The 26,087-nt window shown below is 41.0% G+C and overlaps 1 protein-coding gene across 3 annotated transcripts in view; it reads right to left on the bottom strand.

Annotated features, from left to right (window-relative positions):
* The window catches only part of adcy8 (adenylate cyclase 8 (brain)), a 129,977-nt gene that overhangs the window by 83,276 nt on the left and 20,614 nt on the right, over positions 1-26,087 (bottom strand). For all 3 annotated transcript variants that reach the window (XM_073043334.1, XM_073043350.1, XM_073043343.1), the window contains exon 5: positions 5,385-5,512. In XM_073043334.1, the coding sequence (XP_072899435.1) occupies positions 5,385-5,512 (128 nt within the window). The remainder of the gene's footprint in view (positions 1-5,384; positions 5,513-26,087) is intronic.

Genomic DNA, 26,087 nt, shown 5'->3' with positions numbered 1-26,087 from the left:
TACATTCACCACCCTTTGGCTAAAAATTTTTTTTGCATCTCTGTTCTGAATGGGCGCCCTGCAATCCTCAACTCATGTCCTCTCACCCACCATGGGAAACAACTTTGCCACATCCACTCTGTCCATGCCTTTCAACATTCGAAATGTTTCTATGAGGTGCCCCCTCATCCTTGTTTACAAGAACAATCCTGCATGCATGCTGATGATCAGCGGATTAACTGTCCACATTTAAATGTGCATAAGTAGGTGTGGTATCCACTTCTGTGAACACTTTTGATTCTGCAAAATCTGCATGCAAGTTTTTTTAAAATGAAGAGTGTTTGTAATTTTATGTAATTCTCTTAAAAATTTAATAAATAAAAAAAATGAAGAGTGGATATTGTTCATTAGCTACAGCTTCATTTCATGTGACCTTGTACTTACAACACAACTGCATTGTTTTGTCTGCCTGAGCAACAGCCACTATTGGCATGAACCACCTACTTTTGTTGCTTTTTGTGTAAGCACCCTATTTTCCTCTAACTTATCTATTTCCCAGCCACCTTTCCCACCCATTTAGGACATTTCTAGGTTTGTAATAGATCTCCTTTACATTTGATCTGATGAGAATGCACACATCATATCTTGCCATGCTTTTACAGCTGTCTTTGAACGTATCTTTCCATTTCTTTCCAGCACACGTTAGTGCCGACTTCTGTTTTCACTTTGAATATTAAAAGAAATTGCTGCTGGGGCTTGTGTTTGCACTCGATCTTGATGGAGTCTGCCAAGATGTGAACCACCATTTGGCAAATGAAACACCTGGTTGTTCCAAGCAGACAAAACACTGATACATATTTGATATGGTACAATAGCTGACTCAGATGATATGCTGAGATTCCATTTTGTAGTTTCAGACTTTGATATGGCTCTCTATCTGAGGATTTCAGTCGTGCCAGTTGCTTATAATGGATGAAAATTTCCAAATATTCTCAGGTGCCATTTTCATTGCAATGACAATTTACTTGCAAGTTGGAGTAACTCATTATTTTAATATTTGGCACAATCTGAAAATGCAGGACAATTTTAATGCAAGAATAAATTTAATGATGAAACAACATGTTAACTAATGCTCTTTCTCTCCTTCCAGCTCCTTTTTTTTTAACATTTCCAACAGTCAGTAAATTCTAAGAGGCTTTTATTGTAGTTTCTGCACATAATTAATCAAAACATTAGGCAGCATCTAGGTAGAGGGAAAAAAGAGCCAAGGTCTCACTCTGAGACCCTTGAACATTGTTTCAGTAATGAATATATCCTTACATTACAATTGCCCCTGAAGGGGCTCAGTCTGAAATGTCAATTCTTTATTTCTCACCATAGATGCTGCCTGACCTGTTGAGTTCTTCCGCTATTTTGTGTTATTCTGTCAGGAGTGCTACTTTCATATGTTCACATTTTCAGATCTCACAATATCACTTTGCCATAGAACCTTCACAATATTACTCACTTTAATGTACAACGTATAAACTGAACAGTTCATGATCTTGGTCATAAATCCTGAGGCTCCCTGTGTAGCCAGTCAGAAAAATCATGTTGTCATAATCTTTTACAACTGTGACACAGGCATTTTGGTATATGACAGACCAATGATAAGTCTTGCCACTGTGTTTTACTGTCTTATGCCCCCTCATTGGTGCAAAAGCAATGTGCATTGGTACCTTGGCTTTGGTAAATTAGGTTCCATGCAAGTAGTCATTGAAAAATATGAGAAAAGAATAGATTCACATGCTACAAAACTTGCCAAGTAAGTGCAATCAGTGTCCTTCAATGATCCTGAAGAAAAATCATCTGAGGTCCCAACCTTCCTGTAATTTGTAATATATTATATTCCAAATTATATTATAATTATATCTGCCTTATATTATAGGCAGATCAAAGCAAGTTGTGGTTTACTTGCAAAGTTAAACACTTAAACTACACATGTTGTAACCATACGAGTGTTTCAGTCGATGCTACGTTGTTATGAAGCAGGCAAGCTTTGTCACCAAGCAGAGATGCCATGTATCTCGGCAGAGACAGAGGCACAGAATAACACAGGCCCTTCAGCTCAATGAGTCCATGCTGACGATGGTACCACCTGGCAGGTCCAATTTATTGACTTCAGCCCATATCCCTCTAAGCCCCACCCACACCTCTGTGTACCTATCCAAATACATCTTAATACCTGCTCCAACCATACCTCTGTGTACCTATCCAAATACATCTTAATACCTGCTCCAACCACACCTCTGTGTACCTATCCAAATACATCTTAATACCTGCTTCAACCATACCTCTGTGTACCTATCCAAATACATCTTAATACCTGCTTCAACCATACCTCTGTGTACCTATCCAAATACATCTTAATACCTGCTCCAACCACACCTCTGCCAGCTCATTCCATATACTCACATCTGGCTGCATGGCAAAGTGACCACTCATGCCTTTTTCAAATCTTTCTCTTCTCACACTAAATCAATGCGGTCCACTGTTGGACTCCCCTACCCTGCCTATACCTCTCATAATTTTAGATATTTCAAAAGATCACCCCTCATTCCCTACATTCCAAGGCAGAAAGACCTAGTCTGGCCAGCCTTTCCCTATAACTCAAGCCCTCTAGTCCTAGCAACATCCTTATAAATCTTTTCTCCACTCTTGACAGTTTCGATAACAGGGTGACCAAAACTATACAGAGTAGTCCAAATGTGTCCTCACCAATGACTTATACAAGAATGTAATATCTCAACTCCTATACTCAATACCTTGACTGATGAAAGCCATCATGCTAAATGCCTTTTTCACCACCCTGTCTACCTATGATGCTACTTTCAAGAAACCATAGACTTGTACTCCCATGTGTCTCTGTTCCATCACACATGTGTCTCATCCCATGTGTCTCTGTTCCATCACACATGTGTCTCATCCCATGTGTCTCTGTTCCAACATTACAGTGCCCCATAGTGTAAGTCCTATGTGGTTTGATTTTCCAAAATAGATCACCTCATACTGATCTGCATTGAAATCTATTTGTGACTCCTCAGCCCACTTCCCTCCCTGTTCAGTATTGTAATCTACAACAACCTGCTTCGCCATCAACAGCACCTCCTAATTTTGCATCTTCTGCTAGCTTACTGATTTAGCTTGCAGATTCACACTCAAATCCATATCATTTGTATAAGTAAGGAATACCAAGGGTCTTAAAAGCTTCCCACTTGCTGTTCATTCATTTCCTTTCAAACAGGCTCACCCAATCACCCTCTGCTAGGTCCTGTCTAATTCCTCCAAAATTAGCCCTGCTAACTTGAGGATCTTTTCAATCACTACCTAAAACTAATAGAACTATAGTTACTGGACCAAAAAATGCTCACTGACAGACACCTCCAACCACTTGCTCTGTTCCAATCACTGGAGGTCCAGAGTCACACCCTATTGACTCAAGAAACTTTCCAAGATCTAGTTCACAAATTTACCTTTCTCAGCACTCTAAGATATTTCAAAATATTGTACAATCATTGAAACTGAAACCACCGAATATTATCATATCGGTGGGAAATCCATAAATCAAATTGGAAAAACTGGCCATCAACAAGAGAAGCAAAGAATCTGTTTTTGTTTTCAATGATTTTGTTTGAGAAATAAATGCTGGTTTGAGTATTCAGTGAGTTCCCATGATAGTCTTCAAACGATATGGGCGAATATTTTATGCCTGTCTTTGAAGAGAGGTTGACCTCAGCCAAAAAAGTGTTAAATTCAAAAGTACAGCAAAGCCTCAGTGTTGTTTTAATGCACTTAAATCTCAGTATTGCACTGAAATATCAAAGATGGGACTTAAATCTTTACTCTTATGAGTTAGGAACATCAACCTACCATAAGTATAGAGAAATGTGAAATGCAGTAATGTAAGTTTTATTGATCCAATAACCTTGTGTCATAAAAAATGAATTGTGTTTCCTGCATAAAGTAAAAATCTGGAATTGCAACTAAATATTCCCCAGATAAAACCTGCCTTAGAATGCAAAAGAAGCAAACAAAGTTTTTTTTTCAGGATTGACCTTGTATTTAAAAAATACCACAAAAAATACTGGCAGGGATGACGGCAGAGCAGTAATGGCTGGAATTTCTGGAAGCAATTCGGAAGGTGCAGGACAAATACACTTCAAAGAGGAAGAAGTATTTTAAAGGCAGGATAACTTAACCATGGCGGATAAGAGAGACATGGTTAACATAAAAAGCTAAAAAACTAACATAAAATCCAAAGAAAGGGCATATAATAGAGCAAAAATTAGTGTGAAGTTAGAGGACTGGGAAGCTTTTAAAATCCACCAGAAGGTAATGTCATGAAGAAGAAAAAGATGAAATGCAAACATAAGCTAGCCAAAACTATTAAAGAGGATACCAAAAGTCTCTTCAGATACATAAAACATAAAAGTAAGAGGAGAGTAGATATCAGACCACTTGAAAATGACAATGGAGAGGTATTAATGGGGGCAAGGAAATGGGGGACAAATTGAGTAAGTATTTTGCATCAGTCTTCACTGTGGAAGACATTAGCAGTATGGTGAAAGTTTGTGAGTGTCAAAGAGCAGACGTGCGTGAAGTTGCCATTACTAGGGAGAAGGTTCTTGGGAAACTGCCAGTTCTGAAGTCACCTGGACCAGATGGTGTACACCACAGGGTTCTGAAAGAGGTAGGCAAAAAGACTGAAGGCACTAGTAATGATCTTTCACAAATCAATAGTTCTAGAGGAATGGAAAATTGCAAATGTCACTTCACTCTTCATGAAGGAGGGAGAGGCAGGAGAAAGGAAAGTATAGGTTAGTTAGTCTGATCTCAGTAATGGGAAGATGTTGGAGTCAAATGTTTTGGGGTACTTCGAGGCACATGATAAAATAGGTCATAGCCAGCATTGTTTCCTTAAGGCAAATCTTTTCCCAACAAATTCGTTGGAATTGGATATATTTAAGGTAGAAGTTGACAGATTCTTGAAGAGTCAGGGCACGAAGGGATACGGGGAGAACGCAGGAGATTGGGGCTGGGTGGGAAAATGATCAGCCATGATGAAATGGTGGAGCAGACCCAAAGGGCCATATGGCCTAATTCTGCCCCTATATCTTAAAGTCTTATGATCTTACCCCAGTTTTATTACAAACAGAATAATTCATAATAGTTAATCAAGACTCGGCTTTTGAAGAAAAAGCAAAAATTTATTTAAATCTCTGGAAAAGTTATTCATGCTTAAAATGCATAATGGTTTCTGTTTTAATTATTAAACATTTAGGTTTATGTGTATTATGTACTCTTACTTCTGTCTAGTTAGATTTTCAATGAGTTGAGTCACAATTGCAGAATTGTGATGAATTTACCTTATGGTCTTGATCATGCTAAGGCCCATTTCAACACAGCAGTGTGCATGGTCTTGACGTGGCTCAGGGAGTCCAGATACGCAGTAATAGCAATCTCCCAGGATCTTAATTCTGAGACAGTGATGTTCCTAAAACATTATTAAAGTACATAAATTAATATACTGCTTTTGATAATTATAACATGGAACTTTCTGATGGCATTCAACAAAATACTCACTGCAGTAGAATAAAGCATATAACTTTGCTATTTGCTATATACATTTATAGAAAAGTAAATATTGCCGATTTTCATCATTTTATATTTATTGAAACTTATGACAATTATATTTGTAGAGAAAATACAAAATAGCTATTTCTCTTTGGAAATTAGGGTCTGTGAAATAGTTTAGGGCACTCTTAATAGGCAAGTTCAAGCACATGTTAAATATAACAGCATGTCTAGAATGACTGGGAATATACATTATACATTTATATATGTATAAATATTACATGTACTGTATATACCGTATGCAGCCACATGATACTGTAGGGGCTGGAATTTGGAACAACAACGAAGATGCTGCAGGAATAGAATGGGGCATCTGTAAAGGGAAATATTTTCAATCAAATCCCTTCATTAGGATCAAATATGATGGCAAAATATAGTATTAATGGTAAGACTCATCAGTGTGGAGGATCAGAGGGATCTTGGAGTCTGAATCCATAGGACACTCAAAGCTGCTGCATGGTTGACTCTTTGGTTAAGAAAGCATACGGTGTATTGGTCTTCATCAATAGTGGGATTGAGGTGAGGAGCTGAGAGGTAATGTTACAGCTATATAGAACCCTGGCCAGACCCCATTTGGAGTACTGTGCTCAGTTCTGGTCGCCTCACTACAGGAAGGATGTGGAAACCATAGAAAGGGTGCAGAGGAGATTTACGAGGATGTTGCCTGGATTGGGGAGCATGCCTTATGAGAACAGGTTGAGTGAATTTGGCCTTTTCTCCTTGGAGCAACGGGGGATGAGAGATGATGAGATGCATTGATTGTATGGATAGTCAGCGGCTATTTCCCAGGGCTGAAATGGCTAACACAAGAGGGCACAGTTTTAAGGTGCTTGGAAGTAGGTACAGAGGAGATGTCAGGGTTAAGTTTTTTTACACAGAGAGTGGTGAGTGCGTGGAATAGGCTGCTGGCGACGGCGGTGGAGGTGGATACGATAGGTTCTTTTTAAGAGACTCCTGGATAGGTACATGGACCTTAGAAAAATAGAGGGCTATGGGTAACCCTAGGTAATTTCTAAAGTAAGTACATGTTCAGCACAGCATTGTGGGCCAAAGGGCCTGTATTGTGCTGTAGGCTTTCTATGTTTCTATGGATTAGTTATCTATTTAATCCCTCGTTCAAAGAAGTGGCATAATAACATATCACATGGTGACAGATCATTCTCCCCAGAAAATAACACTGCATGAAGTATTCGATAACCTTTGTGAATATTTATGCTATCTATTGAGTTCAAAAGGACACAATATGATCTAATTAGCTCCAGAACCAATACATATCCTAGTTAGTGATGCAAAATGGGCCAAATAATTCGGTATGTAAAGAAAAGTAAATGATTATTTGCTATGTGCCAAAAGGATGAAACACTGGGCAAGAGATGAATCCATACAGTTCCCAGGCTGAAGCAAACAAACCATAAGGAACTGAGTGATCCTCTTACAATGCAAGGCACCTGTGCTCAGCTATTGGAAGTATGACCCGAGAGAGCAAATTTGTTAGTAAGAATGTAGTTTTCATTATAGACACATTGCTCATTTGGACAATGGGACTTAGAAACCAGGTGCTTTTCTGGGCAATATAAGCAATTGCCTTGTGATTAAACATGGGAATAGAAAACTGGTAGTGAAAGACATCTGAGTTACAGACATCATAATAAAATGATAACATTTGAAAATTGGATTAGTGAAAATAGATAAAATTTAAATTGATGAGAAATAACTTGAGTAAAATTCATTGAGTGATAGTACTGAACAGGAGTGAACGTAAATGGAATGCTTTGAAAATGAACATCTCTGGTTGACACAATGCAAACCCTACGATTAACAGCAAAGTTTAAAGTAAAGAAAATAATTTTCTGATTGTATCTAAAGATAAGCTACTGTGAGTTAACAAAATAATCATAAAATTGAAATACACTTGCTTTTAAAATAATTACATGCTGTGGTTTACTCTAAAAAGTGAGCCGCAGCTGCCGCATTGTCGGCAATCTAACAGAAGGGCTGCTACTGCCCCTACTGCTACAGAACAGGATCAGGAACATGCTGCCAGTGGCCATTGGGCTCATGGCGCCAATCAATCTTTTTGCTTCTGATTACATCTACAATACTTCGTTGTGATGGAGCTTACAGCAATATTTTGCTCTAAGACAGTGCAATTTATGTTATTCTGCATTGGGAAAGAACAGCAGTCACCGTGAGTACATGAATTCCAGAGGAATTTGGGTTTTCTGACTGTGCAGAACTACATAGACTTTGAGGGCACCAAGCATGACCCCTGAGATGTACTGTAAGAACAGACGATTTCTCCCACACCCTGAATGTTCAGCTGGCTACGTTTAAGGACACCAAAATATGATTATCAGTGCCAAGAAACGTACATGAAACATTCCTTCACTACAATCTGTTGCACTTTATGTTCATGGCCCACCATACTAAAGCCTACTAGAACTCATGGCAGGCAAGAGTCCCCCTTTAACCACCTGGTTTCTAAGCCCCATTGTCCAAATGAGCAATGTGTCTATAATGAAAACTGTGTTGTTACTAACAAATTTGCACCCTCGGGTCATACTTCCAATAGCTGAGCACAGGTGCCTTGCATTGTAAGAGGATCACTCAATTCATTATGGTTTGTTTGCTTCAGCCTGGGAACTGTATGGGTTCATCTCTTGCCCAGTGTTGCAGTATAACCGAAGGAGAGGGAAGTAATAGGAAAGGAAGAAAGAGGGAAAATACTGCAGGTTTGGCAGGAGAGGAAAGAAAGCACGTTCTTGGCCAGACTGTCAAAGACCAACACATCAGACCCAACTTTCACTCAGCAGTGTTCCAATTCTCTATTCCATAAGTTTTGATCTTTCTTTTGACTCTGATCACTGCAGCACCCATAAGATTATAATGACAGGAGTATCTAGCCATGACAGAAACATCAACTAAACATGCAGAAGGCCTTTGACAAGGTGCCACACATGAGGCTGCTTAGCAAGGTAAGAGCCCATGGAATTACAGGGAAGTTACTAGCGTGGGTGGAGCATTGGCTGGTCGGCAGAAAACAGAGAGTGGGAATAAAGGGATCCTATTCTAGCTGGCTGCCAATTACCAGTGGAGTTCCACAGGGTCAGTGTTGGGACCGTTACTTTTTATGATGTATGTCAATGATTTAGACTATGGTATTAAGGGATTTGTGGCTACATTTGCTGATGATACAAAGACAGGTGGAGCAGTGGGTAGTGCTGAGGAAACAGAGAGCCTGCAGAGAGACTTAGATAGTTTAGGGGAATGGACAAAGAAGTGGCAAATGAAAGACAATGTTGGAAAGTGCATGGTCATGCACTTTGGTGGAAGAAATAAACGGGCAGAATATTATTTATATGGGGAGGGAATTCAAAATGCAGAGATGCAAAGAGACTTGGGAGTCCTTGTGCACGATACCCTAAAGGTTAATCTCCAGGTTGAGTCAGTTGTGAAGAAGGCGAATGCAATGTTGGCATTCATTTCTAGTGGTATAGAATATAAGAGCAGGGATGTGATGTTAAGGCTCTATAAGGCACTTGTAAGACCACACATGGACTATTGTGTGCAGTTTTGGGCTCCTTATTTTAGAAAGGATATACTGACATTGGAGAGAGTTCACAGAAGATTCACGAGAATGATTCCAGGAATGAGAGGGTTACCATATGAGGAACATCTGGCAGCTCTTGGGCTGTATTCCCTGGAGTTCAGGAGAATGAGAGGGGATCTCATAGAAACATTCCAAATGTTAAAAGGCCTGAACAAATTAGATACCACAAAGTTATTTCAATTGGTAGGGGATTCTAGGACAAGAGGGCACAATTTCAGGATTGAAGAACGTCCTTTTAGAAATGAGATGCGAAGAAATTAGTTTATCAGAAGGTAGTAAGTCTGTGGAATTTGTTGCCATGAGTGGCTGTGGAGGCCAATTCATTAGGTAATTTAAGGCAGAGATAGATAGGTTCTTGATTAGCTAGGGCATCAAAAGGTATGGGGTCAAAGCAGGGGAGTGGGGATGACTGGATGAAGTGGATCAGCCCATGATTGAATGGTGGAACAGACTCGATGGGCTGACTAGCCTACTTCTGCTTCTAAACCTTACGGTCTTATGCAGATTGAATCCCTTAGGGCCTACTTTTCATAAATGTATGCCTGTATTCATTACACTCAGTGGCTATGAAAAGCTGGTGCCTTTCTTTCAAAAAGACTGGTGATAGTGCTGGAGGATGACTCGAGACCTTTTGCACGTGGACAGTTAAGCTTCAGATTGCATCATATCACCACGTGGGGCGGTAATCAGGGCTGTTTGATTGACAGGTTGGCAAGAACACTGAGTAGTCACAGCAATAGCACCATATATACTGTCACTTTGAGAGACAGGAACAGATCTGTGTTTCACAAAGTTACTGTCTCTCCCCCAGGATAATGTCTCAATGATTCTGGTCAGCTGCTGGAGGACTTATTTTTGTAAAGTGCTGTGAATCTCTTTCACCCTGATACCCACAGTTATAGTGGTATCTGTCTGAGATCATCAGGGCAGTACTGAACTGTTAAATAGTTTCTGATTATCCTGCAGTGAGAGCTAAGAAATTGCATTCAAATGCTGCAGGCAGATGTATCCACAATCACTGAGGTGGAGTGAGCTACAACTCCCAAACTGGGAACAGTGATTTCCAAAATCTGCACAAGTTGCAGGTGGATGCTACCTCACTTCTAAATGTACAAGAGACTCAAGGTAGGGCTGCTAAAGCACTAAGCTTTTTATTTTTTAAAAAATCACTCTATTCTTGCTGGCTGCACCATTTGTGTCCTTGAGAAGCTGGCCCCCGTGCTATCCTGTCCCCTTTTTTGGCTGCAGATCACTTGTGTCTGATAATTCACTGCATGCAGATTCAACCAGGGGATGCAGGGATGATTAACAGTTAGGTTAAATTCGTGGATTAGAGACAACCTTGTGAGGTGAATGCTGTGTGAGGCTGGTGTGCCAGTGGGACTAGGTCACGGTGATTTAAGCTGTCTTTACTAACCTCGTGTGAGCACACTGAACCTCGGGTGGGTTATGTCCAAGGCTTACATACGCCATTTTTGTATTCTCCCATTGTCACTTATGAATGGCTACTGAGCCCCTCCTAAGTGGTAAGAGACCTCTCTTCTCTTCACCTCATTAATCAGGCTCTCAAATATTGCATCAAAATTGTGGTACCTGCTGTGACCTCTTCTAGCAAATGCCTTTGGAATGTCTTTTACCACTTCATACTAGCCACAATGCAGTTACTGTTTAAGGAGAGCAGACTAGGTTTGATCAGTACAAACTAGTTGCAACTGGCACTAGCCATTAATGAAATGGACCCTGTTGTGATTTATTAAGGTAACCTAATCACTGAACTCCAGGTAATAAGCAAGTAGCATGGATTTATTATATTTCCTGTCCATGGTTGAAGAGATACAGACCAAACTCCACATTATGATCAAAAGGCATACTTTACAGTGCTATATATTTTATGTCTCAACATACTTAGATTTTTCAAAGCCATCTGCTATTCATCATCTTTAACAATGATCAGAAATCAGTCCCACAAGACTATTCATGTCCCTACAGATGTCAGAAAGACAATTTGAGGTGCAAAGACCATTGATAATGAGAATATATTAAGCTAATTCAGGTACAATAGGAGAAATAGACTCATGGCATTTTTAATATGGATGAATGTGATATCAGGAACTTGAGTAACAACATACTGGATGGGCTTGTTCAAAGTTGCTGAGTTTGTAAATTGCAAGGGGTTAGGTAGCTTGAGTCAGTGAGGATTTGTAATAGACAAAGACTATTGTACAAACCAGCAGGGCATTAGGATATCTTACCAGGACTATTAATATTTGTCATCATAGAGATAAGGAGCATTGAAAGGGATCAGATGAAGGCTACTGAATTAATAGACAAATTAAGGGCTTTTAGTAACAGAAGTAAAACGAAAAACTAAATTACTTGAATTATTAGGTAGATTACAACAGAGAAAATCCAAAATGTTTCAATGCCTAGATATAGGTTGGCTGTTTAGAATTTTTTATTTTTGTAGAATCTTTGTCCTCTGGAATAATTCCCAACACCGGCAGTAAGTGGAGATTTGCTTAAAATATTAAAGAGGATGCTGGCTGAGTTCCCAAGTGTCTAATGTGGCTACAAATAGAATTGAGTCACTGGAAGTATGTTATGCAATCAATTTAGTCTCCAAGAACATGTTTGATCAATTTCAAAGGGAAGAGACAAATTATCTGCCTTTATCCTGATTAAGCCTAAGCAATATTTCTTGGACAGTTGGGAAGTGGTGAGTTCAAGTCAGGATATGGGATGTTGAGCAGTATTTGCTTTTATAGAAGGTTACTTAGCTATTGGCATATGTATTGGAGGACCAGTTAAAGTTCATATCTATTTTGCATTTTTAATACATGTTTTTGTCTCCTCTACTTCTCTTTCCTCCTTCACATATTCTTTGAAGGAGGAAAGAAAAGCAGAGATGACCATGAGAGCAGAATTAGGCCATTTAGCCCTTCAAGTCTGCTCTGCCATTCAATTACAGCTGATCATTTTTTTCCCTCTTCAGCTTCGCTCCCCAGCCTCCTCCCCATAACCTTAGATACTGTGGTCAATCAAGAACCTATCAATCTGCACCTTAAATACACCCAATGACCTGGCCTGTGGTACACAGCTGCCTGTGGTAACAAATTCACCACACTCTGGCTAAACATATTTCTCCATGTCTCTGTTTTAAATGGATGCACCTCTAGCCTGAGGCTGTGCCCTCTTGTCCTAGACTCCCCCACCATGGGAAACATTCTTTCCACATCTACTCTATCTAGGCCTTTCAACATTCGAAAGGTTTCAATGGAATCCCCCCCCCCCCCCCACCATCCTTCTAAATTCAAGCCAGTACAGGCCCAGTGCCATCAAATGTTCCTTGTATGATAACCCTTTCATTCCCGGAATCATCCTTGCAAACCTCCTCTGAACCCTCTCCAAAGTCAGCACATCTTTTCCTAGATAAGGAGCCCAATACATTTTATTAACCAACTGTTCCAATGACCACTTTAGGCTTATATGATATATTGATTGCTAATGCTTTTGTAAAGTATTCACAAATATTTTACCATATTATATCTACTATATTAAAGAAATTGGTTGTTTGTAAATTCCAAGCAGCTTAATTATCTACTTCTGTAATTATTCCAGCTAAATAATATATATTTTGCAATGCTTAGCTATTAATGTCATATATTAATTAGCTTTCATTATTTTTCAATGTCGAAGTTCAAGTTTAATTGTCATTCAACCATACGTGAATACCCATGAATATAGCCAAATGAAACAGGGTTACAAATGAAACAATTACTACTGCGATTGAATACATCTTACTGGAAGTTCCAGAATTAATTACCAGAAGTAATTGTTAGGTTAGTGTCATTACCTTTAAAGACATCCTTGCCTATTTAGAGGTCTGTGGCTATTAAATATGTTCTTCCCGATTATAGGGTAACCTGATCAACAAGTACACTAATAATACTAAAGCCTTAAAGTACTGCCACAAAAGTGCTTCCAACAAACTTGCAGTTCTTGCTGAAACCTTTCTAATAATGTGGTATCTCTTCGAATCATAGAGTCATAGAGAAGTACAGCACAGAAATAAGCCCTTCCCCCAACTAATCCACGCTGAACCATTTAAACTGCCTATTCCCATCAAACTGCATCTGGACCCTTCATACTTCTACTATCCATGTACCTATCCAAACCTCTCTTAAATATTGAAATCAAACTTGCATGCACCACTTGCACTGCAGCTCATTCCACACTCATATCCTCTGAGTTAAGAAGTTTCCCCTTATGTTCCCCTTAAACTTTCACCCTTAACCCATGACCTCTGGTTGTTGTTCCACCAAACCTCAGTGGAAAAAACTTGCTTGCATTTACCCCCATCAAACCACTCATAATTTTGTATACTTCTATCACATTTCACTTCAATCCTCTACTTTCCAAGGTATTAGGTCCTAACCTATTCAATCTTTTCTTATAACTCAGGTCCTCCAGTCCTGACAACATTTTCTCTGCACCTTTTCAACCTTATTTACATTTCCTGTAGGTAGCTAACCAAAACTACACACAATATTCAAAATTTGACCTCACCAACGTCTTACACAACTTCAAAAAAAATTCCATCTCCTGTACTCAATACATTGATTTATGAAGGCCAATGTACCTAAAGCTTTCCTTATGATCCTGTCTACCCATATAACCATATAACATATAACAATTACAGCATGGAAACAGGCCATCTCGGCCCTTCTAGTCCGTGCAGAACGCTTACTCTCACCTAGTCCCACTGACCCGCACTCAGCCCATAACCCTCCATTCCTTTCCTGTCCATATACCTATCCAATTTTACTTTAAATGACAATACCGAACCTGCCTCTACCACTTCTACTGGAAGCTCGTTCCACACAGCTACCACTCTCTGAGTAAAGATATTCCCCCTCATGTTACCCTTAAACTTTTGCCCCCTAACTCTCAACTCATGTCCTTTTGTTTGAATCTCCCCTACTCTCAATGGAAAAAGCCTATCCACGTCAACTCTATCTATCCCTCCAATTTTAAATACCTCTATTAAGTCCCCCCTCAACTTTCTACAGTCCAAACAATAAAGACCTAACTTGTTCAACCTTTCCCTGTAACTGAAACCCAGGTAACGTTCTAGTAAATCTCCTCTGTACTCTCTCTACTTTGTTGACATCTTTCCTATAATTCGGCGACCAGAAATGTACACAATACTCCAAATTCGGCCTTACCAATGCCTTGTAAAATTTTAACATTACATCCCAACTCCTACACTCAATGCTCTGATTTATAAAGGCCAATATACCAAAAGCTTTCTTCACCACCCTATCCACATGAGATTCCACCTTCAGGGAACTATGCACCATTATTCCTAGATCACTCTGTTCTACTCCATTCTTCAATGCCCTACCATTTACCATGTATGTCCTATTTGGATTATTCCTACCAAAACGTAGCACCTCACACTTATCAGCATTAAACTCCATCTGCCATCGTTCAGCCCACTCTTCTAACTGTTCTACCCATGATGCCACTTTCAATGTTAGCACCCATTTCAAGAGGATTTGAATATGAAAGTAAGGATGTAATGCTGAAGCTTTATAAGGCACCGGTGAGGCCTCACTAGGAGTATTGTGAGCAGTATCAGGCCCCGTATCTAAGAAAGGATGTGAAGGATGTGAGGTCAATGGAGAGGATTCAGAGGAGCTTCATGAGGATTATTCCAGAATGTAACTGTTACGATATGAGGGACTTTTGATGACATAGCGCCTGGGGATTTATTTAGTTTAATTTGCCTCAAGACAGTAAACACCTCCTTCTTTGTAATCTGTATAGGGTGCATGAAGTCACTGCTTCTTTGCCTCACTTCTATAGACTCTGTGTCCATCTCCTGAATAAAAACAGATTCAAAAAATCCATTTAAGATCAACTGATGCATACAGGGTTGCAGGAACTTTGAAATTCAGCCACTATATTTCCTTACACAAACATCCCTAGACCGTTTCAAGGACTCTGTCATTTTCTCACTTCTCTTTTTTTTTAAATCTCCAGTTCCTGCTGAAGGGTCTCAGCCCGAAATGTCGACTGTACTCTTTTCCATTAATCCTACCTGGACTGCTGAGTTCCTCCAGCATTTTGTGTGTGTTACTATATTTCCTTAGTTTTCTTTCCACTAAAGTCAGTGCCAAAAATTCAGAGTGCATCACTAGTCAATTACCAGCTTATCTGGTTGAGCCTACCTTGTGAACCAAAGGGCCTTTTCCTGTCCTGTGCTGTAATGTTCTATGTCATTGATCTAATAATGCCCATTATCTGTTATCTTTTCAATGCTTCAATTCTTTAGAACATTGTGTTAGGGAAGCATTTTAATATATTTTTGTAACATAAATGTTAATTCCTTTGCTCATAGCCAAGCACTTTGTTTAATTTCTTTTCAGTTTTAGAATATACACTTGATTATGTTTCTGAATTCCACCAATATTCAGAGATTTCTTTCTACCCTGACCTTTTGATTGTCTTCCCAATGAGCATATAATTCATGATTCTTGCATGGTATTATCATTTTACTTCAAAATTTTCCTTAACTCCCTGAATCTGGAATGGTAAGGCATGGTATTTGCCACACTTCCTACTTGATGTCATTCTCAAATAGCCAGAGCTGAATTTCAATTTTGAAGGCAGTTATGCAAAGGATACACTGCATGGAGCACCATCAAAATATATTTGCATAATAGATCTGATTAAAAAATAGTAAGATTTTTTCATGTTGGGATCAGCTGAGTGAAAACAGTTTCCACTAACTTTCTCCCTCCAAACTTTTGCTGCATATTTATCCTATCACCTATCCTGAGAACAAACCTGGTTTTTCCAGATAAATTATTTATTCTTTTGCCAAGCTGCTTTGCATCTCTGTAAGATAAGCTTCCTAAAGTTTGGTGCACAAAATGGGTAGAGCATTGGGGTTTAACTAATATTATATAACAGCAAAATATTCCAAATGTTAGAAATCTGAAATAACAACAGAAAACACCAGAAATACTTTGCAGGTTGAATCTGTGGAGAAAGAACCAAGAAGTAGCATTTCAGGTAGATAATCTTTTAAGAATAATCAACATGAAATATTACCTCAGCTTCTCAATGCAAAAACCCTGGTTAGAACACATTTGTAATATTATGCTCAGTTCTAGTTACCTCATTACAGGAAGGAAATAGAAGGTTTAGAGACTCTGCAGAGAACATTTACCATGATGCTGTCATATAAGCATGTCATATAAGGATAGATTGAGCTAGCTGGGAATTTTCTCTCTGAAGAAGAGGGAATTTGACAAATGTGTACAAGATAATAAGAGGCATGGGTTGAGTGGATAGCTAGAGACTTCTTCCCAGGGCGGAAATATCTAATACCAACGGATCTAATTTTAAGGTGATTGGAGGAAAGGATAGTGGGGGGGGGGGGGGTGGAGGAATATCAGAAGAAAGTTTTGTATACAGTGTGGTGGGTTTGTAGAATGCCCTGTCAGCAGTGGTGGTAAAGATATTAGGAATATATAAGAAACTCTTAAATAGGCACATGGGTAATGGAAAACTGGAGGGTTATGTAGGAGAGAAGGTTTCGTTGACCTTAATGGAGGATAAAAAGCTCAACAATTCATAGCTTGAAAGTCTGCAGTGTGCTGTAGTCTTCTATGTTCTCTTTGTCCACCAATAAAGTTGTAAAATATACTCCTTGCTGTAGTATCATCAGATTTTGAGATTATGCCCCTCAGTTTGGAGGTTGTTGGTATTAAAGAGCGATGTTGTCTCTTCTACTTTTCTCTTTTAAACAGTAAATAGCTATTCACTATTACTCACCGTTTTCTGGTCCTTGGATTTGTATCTAAACATCCTTTAACCTCTTGGATTCAAAGGGTTTGAAATGACCTTTTAGTGATATATTAGCAGAAACCTTTTGAAATTTTATGTCTACATCTGCATAACATGACCCAGACAACCCTCATCAAACCTCTTCCTTCATCACCAGAAACCAATTACTCTTGAGCAATACATCACAAATGTTGCTTATGATGTTTTTTCCACCTTGTGAAATTTGCATACATTTGCATTCATAAGACTATAAGCCATAGAAGCAGAATTAGGCCCTTCAGCCCAATTGCAGAAGAGTCTGCTCTGCAATTTCACTCTTAACCCCATTCTCCTGCCTTCTCCCCATAACCATTCATGCTATGACTAATCAAGAACCTATTAAACTCTGTCTTAAATACACCCAATGACCTGGACTCCACAGCTGCCTGTAGCAACAAACTCCACAGATTAACCATCCTCAGGCTACAGAAAATCCTTGTCATCTCTGTTCTAAATGAACATCCCTCTATTCTGAAGCTTTGGCCTCTGTTCCTAGACTCCTCCGTTATATAAATCACATCCAGTCTATCTAGGACTATCACCTCTTGGACAGGCACATGGATGAAAGAAAAATGGAGGGTTATGGGGTAGTGTGGGTTTAGTACATTTTTAAGGATTATATGGGTTGGCACAACATGGAGGGATGAAGGGCCTGTACTGTGCTGTAGTGTTCTATCACAAACATTTGGTAGGTTTCAATGAGAGCCCCATTCATTTTTTGAAATTCCAGCGAATGCAGGCTCAGAGTCATCAAAAGTTCCTCATATATTAACACTTACATTCTGGAATAATTCTCATGAATGTCCTTTAAACTTTTTCCAATGACAAGGGGTCTAAAACTGCTTACAATACTCCAAATGACATCTCACTGGTGCCTTATAAAGCCTCAGCATTACATCCTTTTATATTCAAATCCTCTCAAAATGAGTGTTAACATTGCATTTGCCTATCTCACCAGTCAGCCTGCAAGTTAACCTATAAGGGACCCTGCACGAGGACTTCCAAGTCCCTTTGCATTTTGGATTTTTGAATTTTCTCCTTGTTTAGAAAATAGTCTACACTTTTATTCCTTCTACCAAAGTGCAAGACCATACACTTTCCAACTGCATTCTATCTTCCACCTCTTTGCCCATTCTCCCTATCTGCAGCCTCCCTGCTTCATGAACACTATTTGTCCCTCCACTTAGTTTAGTATCTTCCGCAAACATAGCCACAAAGCTACCAATTCCAACATCCAAGTCACTGACATATAACATTGAAATAAGCGGTCCCAACACAGACAGCTGTGGGAAACCACTAGTCACTTGCAACTAACAACAAAAGGCTCTTTCTATCCCCACATTTTTCTTCCTGCCTGTCAGCCAATCTTCTATCCATACTCGTTTCTGTAATAACATGGGCTCTTTTCTTGCTAAGCAGCCTCATACATGGCACCTTCTCAAAGGTCTTCTGAAAATCCAAACACACAACATCCACTGATTCTCCTTTGGCTGTCCTGATTGTTTCTTCCTCAAAGAATTCCAATAAAATTATCAGGCAAAATTTTCCATAGAGGAAAACATCCTGACTTAGGCCCATGTTATCATGTGCCTCCAAGTATCCTGGAACCTCATCCTTAACAATTGACTCCAATATCTTCCCAATGACTGAGGTCCGGCTAACTGGCTGATAATTTTCTTTACCCTGGCTCCCTCTCTTTTTGAAGAGTGGAGTGACATTTGCAATAGCCCAGACCTCAGGAACCATGCAAGAATCTATTGATTCTTGAAAGATCATTACTACTGCTTCCACAATCTCTTCAACTACCTCCTTCAGAACACTGGGGTGCAGACCATCTTGTTCAGGTGACATCGATTTTCAGACATTTCAGCTCCTTGGCACCTTCTCCCTAGTAATAGCATCTGCACTCACTTCTGCCCCCTGACACTCTCGAACTTCTGGTATACTACTAGTGTCTTCCACAGTTAAGAATGATGCAAAGTACTTATTCAGTTCATCCACCATTTCCTTGTGCCTCATTACTACCACTCCAGCATCATTTTCTAGCCGTCTGAAATCTACCCTCAGCTCTCTTTTACTCTTCATATATCTGAAAAAGCTTCTGGTATCTTCTTTGCGTTATTGGCTAGTGTACCTTCATTTTCCTTTTCCCTCCTTATGGCTTTTATAGTTGCCTTCTCTCAGTTTTTAAAAGCTTCCCAATCCTCTAATTTTAACCTAATTTTTGCTATATTATATGCTCTCTCTAGTGCTTTTTTGTTGGCTTTGACTTTCTTTGACTGCCAAGTTTGTGTCATCCTGCCTTTAGAATATTTCTTCCTCTTTGGAATGTATCGAACCTGCGCCTTGCAAATTGCTCCTAGAAACTCCAGCCACTGCTGCTCTGCTTTCATCCCTGCTAGCATCCCCTTTCAATCAAATTTGGTCAGCTCCTCTTTCATGCCTCTTTATCCCCTTTATCCCCACAGTAATACTGGTACATCTGACTTTAGCTTCACCCTCTCAAACTGCAGATGAATTCTATCATTTTATGATCAATAATATTTGAGAAATATTGTAAATATACTGTTTGATTAAACATTCTTTGGTTATTTACATAATTCATTATGGGTTATAAATAAGAATTATGTGAATGGTATATTACACCTCCATATCATATGTGTGCACTTCACAAAATGGGTTTGAATGGCATTTCAAAGGTACTGAATTGAAGCTTGCAGATATCCAACTTGGAACTTATACTGAAGAAAAGATAACTCCCATGGGACTGACATTTGTTACCGTGAAATACAACAACCAACAAGGCACATTAAGCTTGTACGTGGTAGAAACAGGAGGGCAGCACTGTGAGGCCGTGATTAGCTGAGTCATCTACAACTTGATTGTAGATCCATCCACCACTGGCATGCCACATCCCTTGCAGTGGAGTCAACTGAAAGTGAATTAAGGAAGGTACTGAATGATGCCACAGCAGTGTTCAAGTATGGCACGGGAAAACTCAAACATGTCAAGGGTGCAATAGTTTAAATAAAAATGCCACACCTAAGTTTTAAAAAGGCTATCCAGTTCCATATACCATTCTTGATAAAATTGCCAGTGAGCTAGATCGCATGGAAGCTGAAGGAATTATTTCCAATGTTGAGTGGAGCTTATGGGCAAAAGAAATGGTCCCAGTGGCCAAGAAGGCTGTGTCTCTCAGGATCTGTGGTGATCCTAAGGTCAGCATCAAGCCAGTGCTGAAAACAGATCAATACCCACTGCCCAGGATGGATGATATCTTTGCAAACCTTTCTGGAGGGAAAACTTCAGCAAAGCGGATTTAGCTGAGGCAATCTGCAGCTGGAGATGGAAACAGAGTCCAAAGTGCTTCTCACCATGAACAACCTGCAAAGGTCTTTATTGGAGTAGTATGAGAACCTGGCAGAAAGCTATGGACCAGGTGCTGCAAGGCTTCCCTGGCACTCAGTGTTACCTGGAGGACATCATTATTGCCAATAAGGATAAAAAAGGGACATCTACAAAATTTCAAGATGGTGTTAAAAAGATTGGAAGATTATGGGCTTAAACTATGAGTCAACAAGTATGAATTCTTTAAACCAAGCATCCCTTACTGTGGTCACAGCACTGCCACACAAGATATTTCACAAATATACTGAGAAAATTCAAGGAAGTGGTGGATGCCCCAAGGCCAAAGGGGTGTCAGAGTTCCAGTCCTTTTTAGGATTTGGCAATTACTATAACAGTTCCTGCCAAACATGGTTACTGTGCTCCACCCCTTGAACTCATCACTATAGATTGGGAAGCAATGGCAATGGACAAAGCAGTGTGAGGTGGTTTCCCAAAAGCCCAGGGAAATTGTGACAGCAGGCACTGTACTCACACATTATGATCAACATTGTGTAGTGAAGTTGGCCCATGTTACTTCGCCTTGTGGTATAGGTGCAGAAATGTCACACGTTATGAGTGATGGAAAGCCTCATAGCCTTTGCATCACTTTCTCTTACTGCTACAGAGAGAAATCATGCACAGATCGACAGAGAGGCCTTGAGTCTGACAATAGACAGTAGGTGCTGGAGTAGGCCATTCAGCCCTTCTAGCCAGCACCACCATTTACTGTGATCATGGCTGATCATACACAATCAGTACCCCGTTCCTGCCCTCTCCTCATATCCCTTGACCCCGCTATCTATAAGAGCTCTATCTAACTCTCTCTTGAATGCATCCAGAGACTTGGCCTCCACTGCCTTCTGGGGCAGAGCATTCCACATATCCACCACCCTCTGGGTGAAAAAGTTTTTCCGCATCTCTGTTCTAAATGGCCTACCCCTTATTCTTAAACTGTGGCCTCTAGTCCTGGACTCACCCATCAGCGGGAACATGCTTCCTGCCTCCAGCGTGTCCAATCCCTTAATAATCTTATATGTTTCAATCAGATCCCCTCTCATCCTTCTAAATTCCAGTGTATACAAGCCCAGTCGCTCCAATCTTTCAACATATGACAGTCCCGCCATTCTGTGAATTAACCTTGTGAACCTACGCTGCACTCCCTCAATAGCAAGAATGTCCTTCCTCAAATTTGGAGACCAAAACTGCACACAATACTCCAGGTGGGGTCTCACCAGGGCCCTGTACAGCTGCAGAAGGACCCCTTCGCTCCTATACTCAATTCCTCTTGTTATAAAAGCCAGCATGCCATTAGCTTTCTTCATTGCCTGCTGTACCTGCATGCTTGCTTTCATTGACTGATGTCCAAGAACACCTAGATCTCATTGTACTTCCCCTTTTCCTAACTTGACTCCATTTAGATAGTAATCTGCTTTCTTGTTCTTGCCACCAAAGTGGATAACCTCAGCTGTTTGCTTCAGCTGTGGATAACCTCTGCTTTGGGCTGTAAAGCTGTTCAAGCAGTACCTGCATGGGAGAGAGTTTGCCCTCATTATTGATCATCAACTACTGGTGTCTATTGTCAATCCACAGAAAGGATGTTCCACAATGAATGCAGAGATGGGCTCTGTTTCTTGCAGGATACAATTACAGGATTCAATTCCAGAGGGCAATTAATCATGGAAATACTATGGATTGTCCTCTTTATCCTTGGAAAAGGAAATACCCGAAAAATTTTCAAAAAAGGACACTCCTCTAAGTATTCTCCCAAATTTAAATTGAAAATCGCCCTATCAAGGCAAAGATGATCCAAAAGGAAACCAGAAGAGACATCACACTCTCTCAGGTCTACATGGCCACTCACAAGAGACATCACACTCTCTCAGGTCTACATGGCCACTCACAAGAGACATCACACTCTCTCGGGTCTACATGGCCACTCACAAGAGACATCACACTCTCTCGGGTCTACATGGCCACTCACAAGAGACATCACACTCTCTCGGGTCTACATGGCCACTCACAAGAGACATCACACTCTCTCAGGTCTACATGGCCACTCACAAGAGACATCACACTCTCTCAGGTCCAAATGGCCACTCACAAGAGACATCACACTCTCTCGGGTCTACATGGCCACTCACAAGAGACATCACACTCTCTCGGGTCTACACGGCCACTCACAAGAGACATCACACTTTCTCGGGTCTACACGGCCACTCACAAGAGACATCACACTCTCTCAGGTCCAAATGGCCACTCACAAGAGACATCACACTCTCTCGGGTCTACATGGCCACTCACAAGAGACATCACACTCTCTCGGGTCTACATGGCCACTCACAAGAGACATCACACTCTCTCGGGTCTACACGGCCACTCACAAGAGACATCACACTCTCTCGGGTCTACACGGCCACTCACAAGAGACATCACACTCTCTCGGGTCTACACGGCCACTCACAAGAGACATCACATTCTCTCCGGTCCAAATGGCCACTCACAAGAGACATCACACTCTCTCGGGTCTACATGGCCACTCACAAGAGACATCACACTCTCTCGGGTCTACATGGCCACTCACAAGAGACATCACACTCTCTCGGGTCTACATGGCCACTCACAAGAGACATCACACTCTCTCGGGTCTACATGGCCACTCACAAGAGACATCACACTCTCTCAGGTCCAAATGGCCACTCACAAGAGACATCACACTCTCTCGGGTCTACACGGCCACTCACAAGAGACATCACACTCTCTCGGGTCTACACGGCCACTCACAAGAGACATCACACTCTCTCGGGTCTACACGGCCACTCACAAGAGACATCACACTCTCTCGGGTCTACACGGCCACTCACAAGAGACATCACACTCTCTCAGGTCCAAATGGCCACTCACAAGAGACATCACACTCTCTCGGGTCTACACGGCCACTCACAAGAGACATCACACTCTCTCGGGTCTACACGGCCACTCACAAGAGACATCACACTTTCTCGGGTCTACACGGCCACTCACAAGAGACATCACACTCTCTCAGGTCCAAATGGCCACTCACAAGAGACATCACACTCTCTCGGGTCTACACGGCCACTCACAAGAGACATCACACTCTCTCGGGTCTACACGGCCACTCACAAGAGACATCACACTCTCTCGGGTCTACACGGCCACTCACAAGAGACATCACACTCTCTCGGGTCTACACGGCCACTCACAAGAGACATCACACTCTCTCGGGTCTACACGGCCACTCACAAGAGACATCACACTCTCTCGGGTCTACACGGCCACTCACAAGAGACATCACACTCTCTCGGGTCTACACGGCCACTCACAAGAGACATCACACTCTCTCAGGTCCAAATGGCCACTCACAAGAGACATCGCACTCTCTCGGGTCTACATGGCCACTCACAAGAGACATCACACTCTCTCGGGTCTACATGGCCACTCACAAGAGACATCACACTCTCTCGGGTCTACATGGCCACTCACAAGAGACATCACACTCTCTCAGGTCCAAATGGCCACTCACAAGAGACATCACACTCTCTCGGGTCTACACGGCCACTCACAAGAGACATCACACTCTCTCAGGTCTACATGGCCACTCACAAGAGACATCACACTCTCTCGGGTCTACATGGCCACTCAAAATGGCTGGAATGTGTAGCAGAAATTCCAGTTCTCTCATTTTTATCAGCACCAGGATGAACTTGCCCTTGATGGGAAGTTGCCTTATGTAGAGATTGAGAGTTGTACGTCTCAAGCTGAGAGCTAAAGTGTTGGAGGAGCTACATGTCAATCATCCAGGCATGGTCAAAATGAAAGTGTTGGCTCAAAACTTTGTCTGGTGGCCTGGGATAGATCAGCAGATCGATCATCTTGCCATGCACTATTCAAGAAGACAACATGTCCAGAAGATGCCAAGAGCAGTGGCTCTCCATCCCTGAGCGAGGACTGCATTGCCCAGGCAGAGGATTCATATGGGTTTTGCTGGACAAAACACAGGTACAAATTTCTTGGTAGTAGTGCATGCAGCCATTAAATGGCCAGAAGTGTTCTCAATAACCACCACTACAGCCTTGCATACTGTCGACGTGTTGAGAAGTCTCTTCACAAGGACTGGTGCTCCAGAACAATTAGTCAGTGACAATGGACCACAGAATGTTGTGGAACAGTTTCAGTCATTCCTGAAAATGAATGGAATAGGACATATTACATCTGCACCGTACCACCTAGCTACAAAAGACTTAGCAGAAAGGTTTGTCCAGAGTCCAAGAATGCACTGTAAGCAAATTCAGCAGAACACACTACACTAACATTGAATCAGAAGTTTGCCAACTCCCTCCTTGCATGTCACAATGTAGAGTACTCCCCAGCCAACAGCTCACCAGCTATGCTGTTCCTGGGTTGTCCCTTGCACTCATGTTTGGATCTCCTCAAACCCAATCTCAGAAGGAGTATGCAGGACAAACAGCTGAGACAAATTGAGGGCTCCTCAAACAAGGAGGGTTGTTGTTTCACTCCTGGACAAGAAGTCCCTGGCGAGGGATATAGAAATGTTCAAAGGTGGGTACTTGGAAAGGTTAAGGACAGAACTGGACCATTCTCTCTACAGTGGAGATTGCTTCTGATGTCATCTGAAGATGCCACATTGGTTAGTTGAGGAGAGCAGAGTCGATTGTTTGAGAAGAAAGGTGTCCAGAGCTGTCAGTCCCAGAGTCGACCACAACAACCACGATGGAGGAGGCCCCACAACCACAAGTCTCACCTGCGAAGCGCAGTAACCCCTCCTCATTAAGGGCTATAAGGACGAATTATGAGAGTGGTATACATCATAACACCACCACATCATATGTGAGCACCTCACTAAAGACAAGGAAAGTAAAACTAAGTGACATGTTTTTTTCTTTTGAGTAATTTCTGGAGTTCTAAAACATAACAGATACAAGTCCAGAATTGAAGAGTAAAGATTTCCATGTCGTAGCGCAGGAGGAGATTATCGAGTTAGGAGGGAGTAAGTCATGAGGAATTTGAATATTGAGGTGATAAGTCTAGCTTCAAGATATTATCAGATTAGATGTCATGCAGGCAAGTGGCAGAGGGGCAATGAATGACCTGGACGCGGTCTATGTTAGAACACTGACAGCAGCTGAATTTTATGCTGTATGGAAGAGGAGAGAACAACCATAACCCCATGAGGAAATAGCTAAAAAAAAGAAAGCCTAAAATTGCAGTGGCAGACACTTAAAGAGACTTTTCATCTGTATCAACAAAGGTACATACTAGTGAAAAAGAAGGAAGGTCAGAAGGAATCATCTTCTGTGGCTAACTAGAGAAGGTTAGGATGGTAGTGAATTGAAGGAAAAACAGGCAGTGAACTCAGCCCAATTTTAGAAATCAGATAGAAAGATGACCAAGCAAAAAAACAATGAAGAGGGAGGTGGAAAGGGCATGTTATAAGGGTAATGACACAGCTGTAATGGAGGCTTCAATATGCAAGGGGATTGGGAAAATCAGGCTGGTGTTGGAT

Source organism: Hemitrygon akajei, chromosome 1 (genome assembly GCF_048418815.1).
Source record: "Hemitrygon akajei chromosome 1, sHemAka1.3, whole genome shotgun sequence".
Taxonomy (NCBI): domain Eukaryota; kingdom Metazoa; phylum Chordata; class Chondrichthyes; order Myliobatiformes; family Dasyatidae; genus Hemitrygon; species Hemitrygon akajei.
The sequence above is the reverse complement of the archived record's forward strand: the minus strand, read 5'-3'. Positions and strand labels throughout refer to the sequence as shown.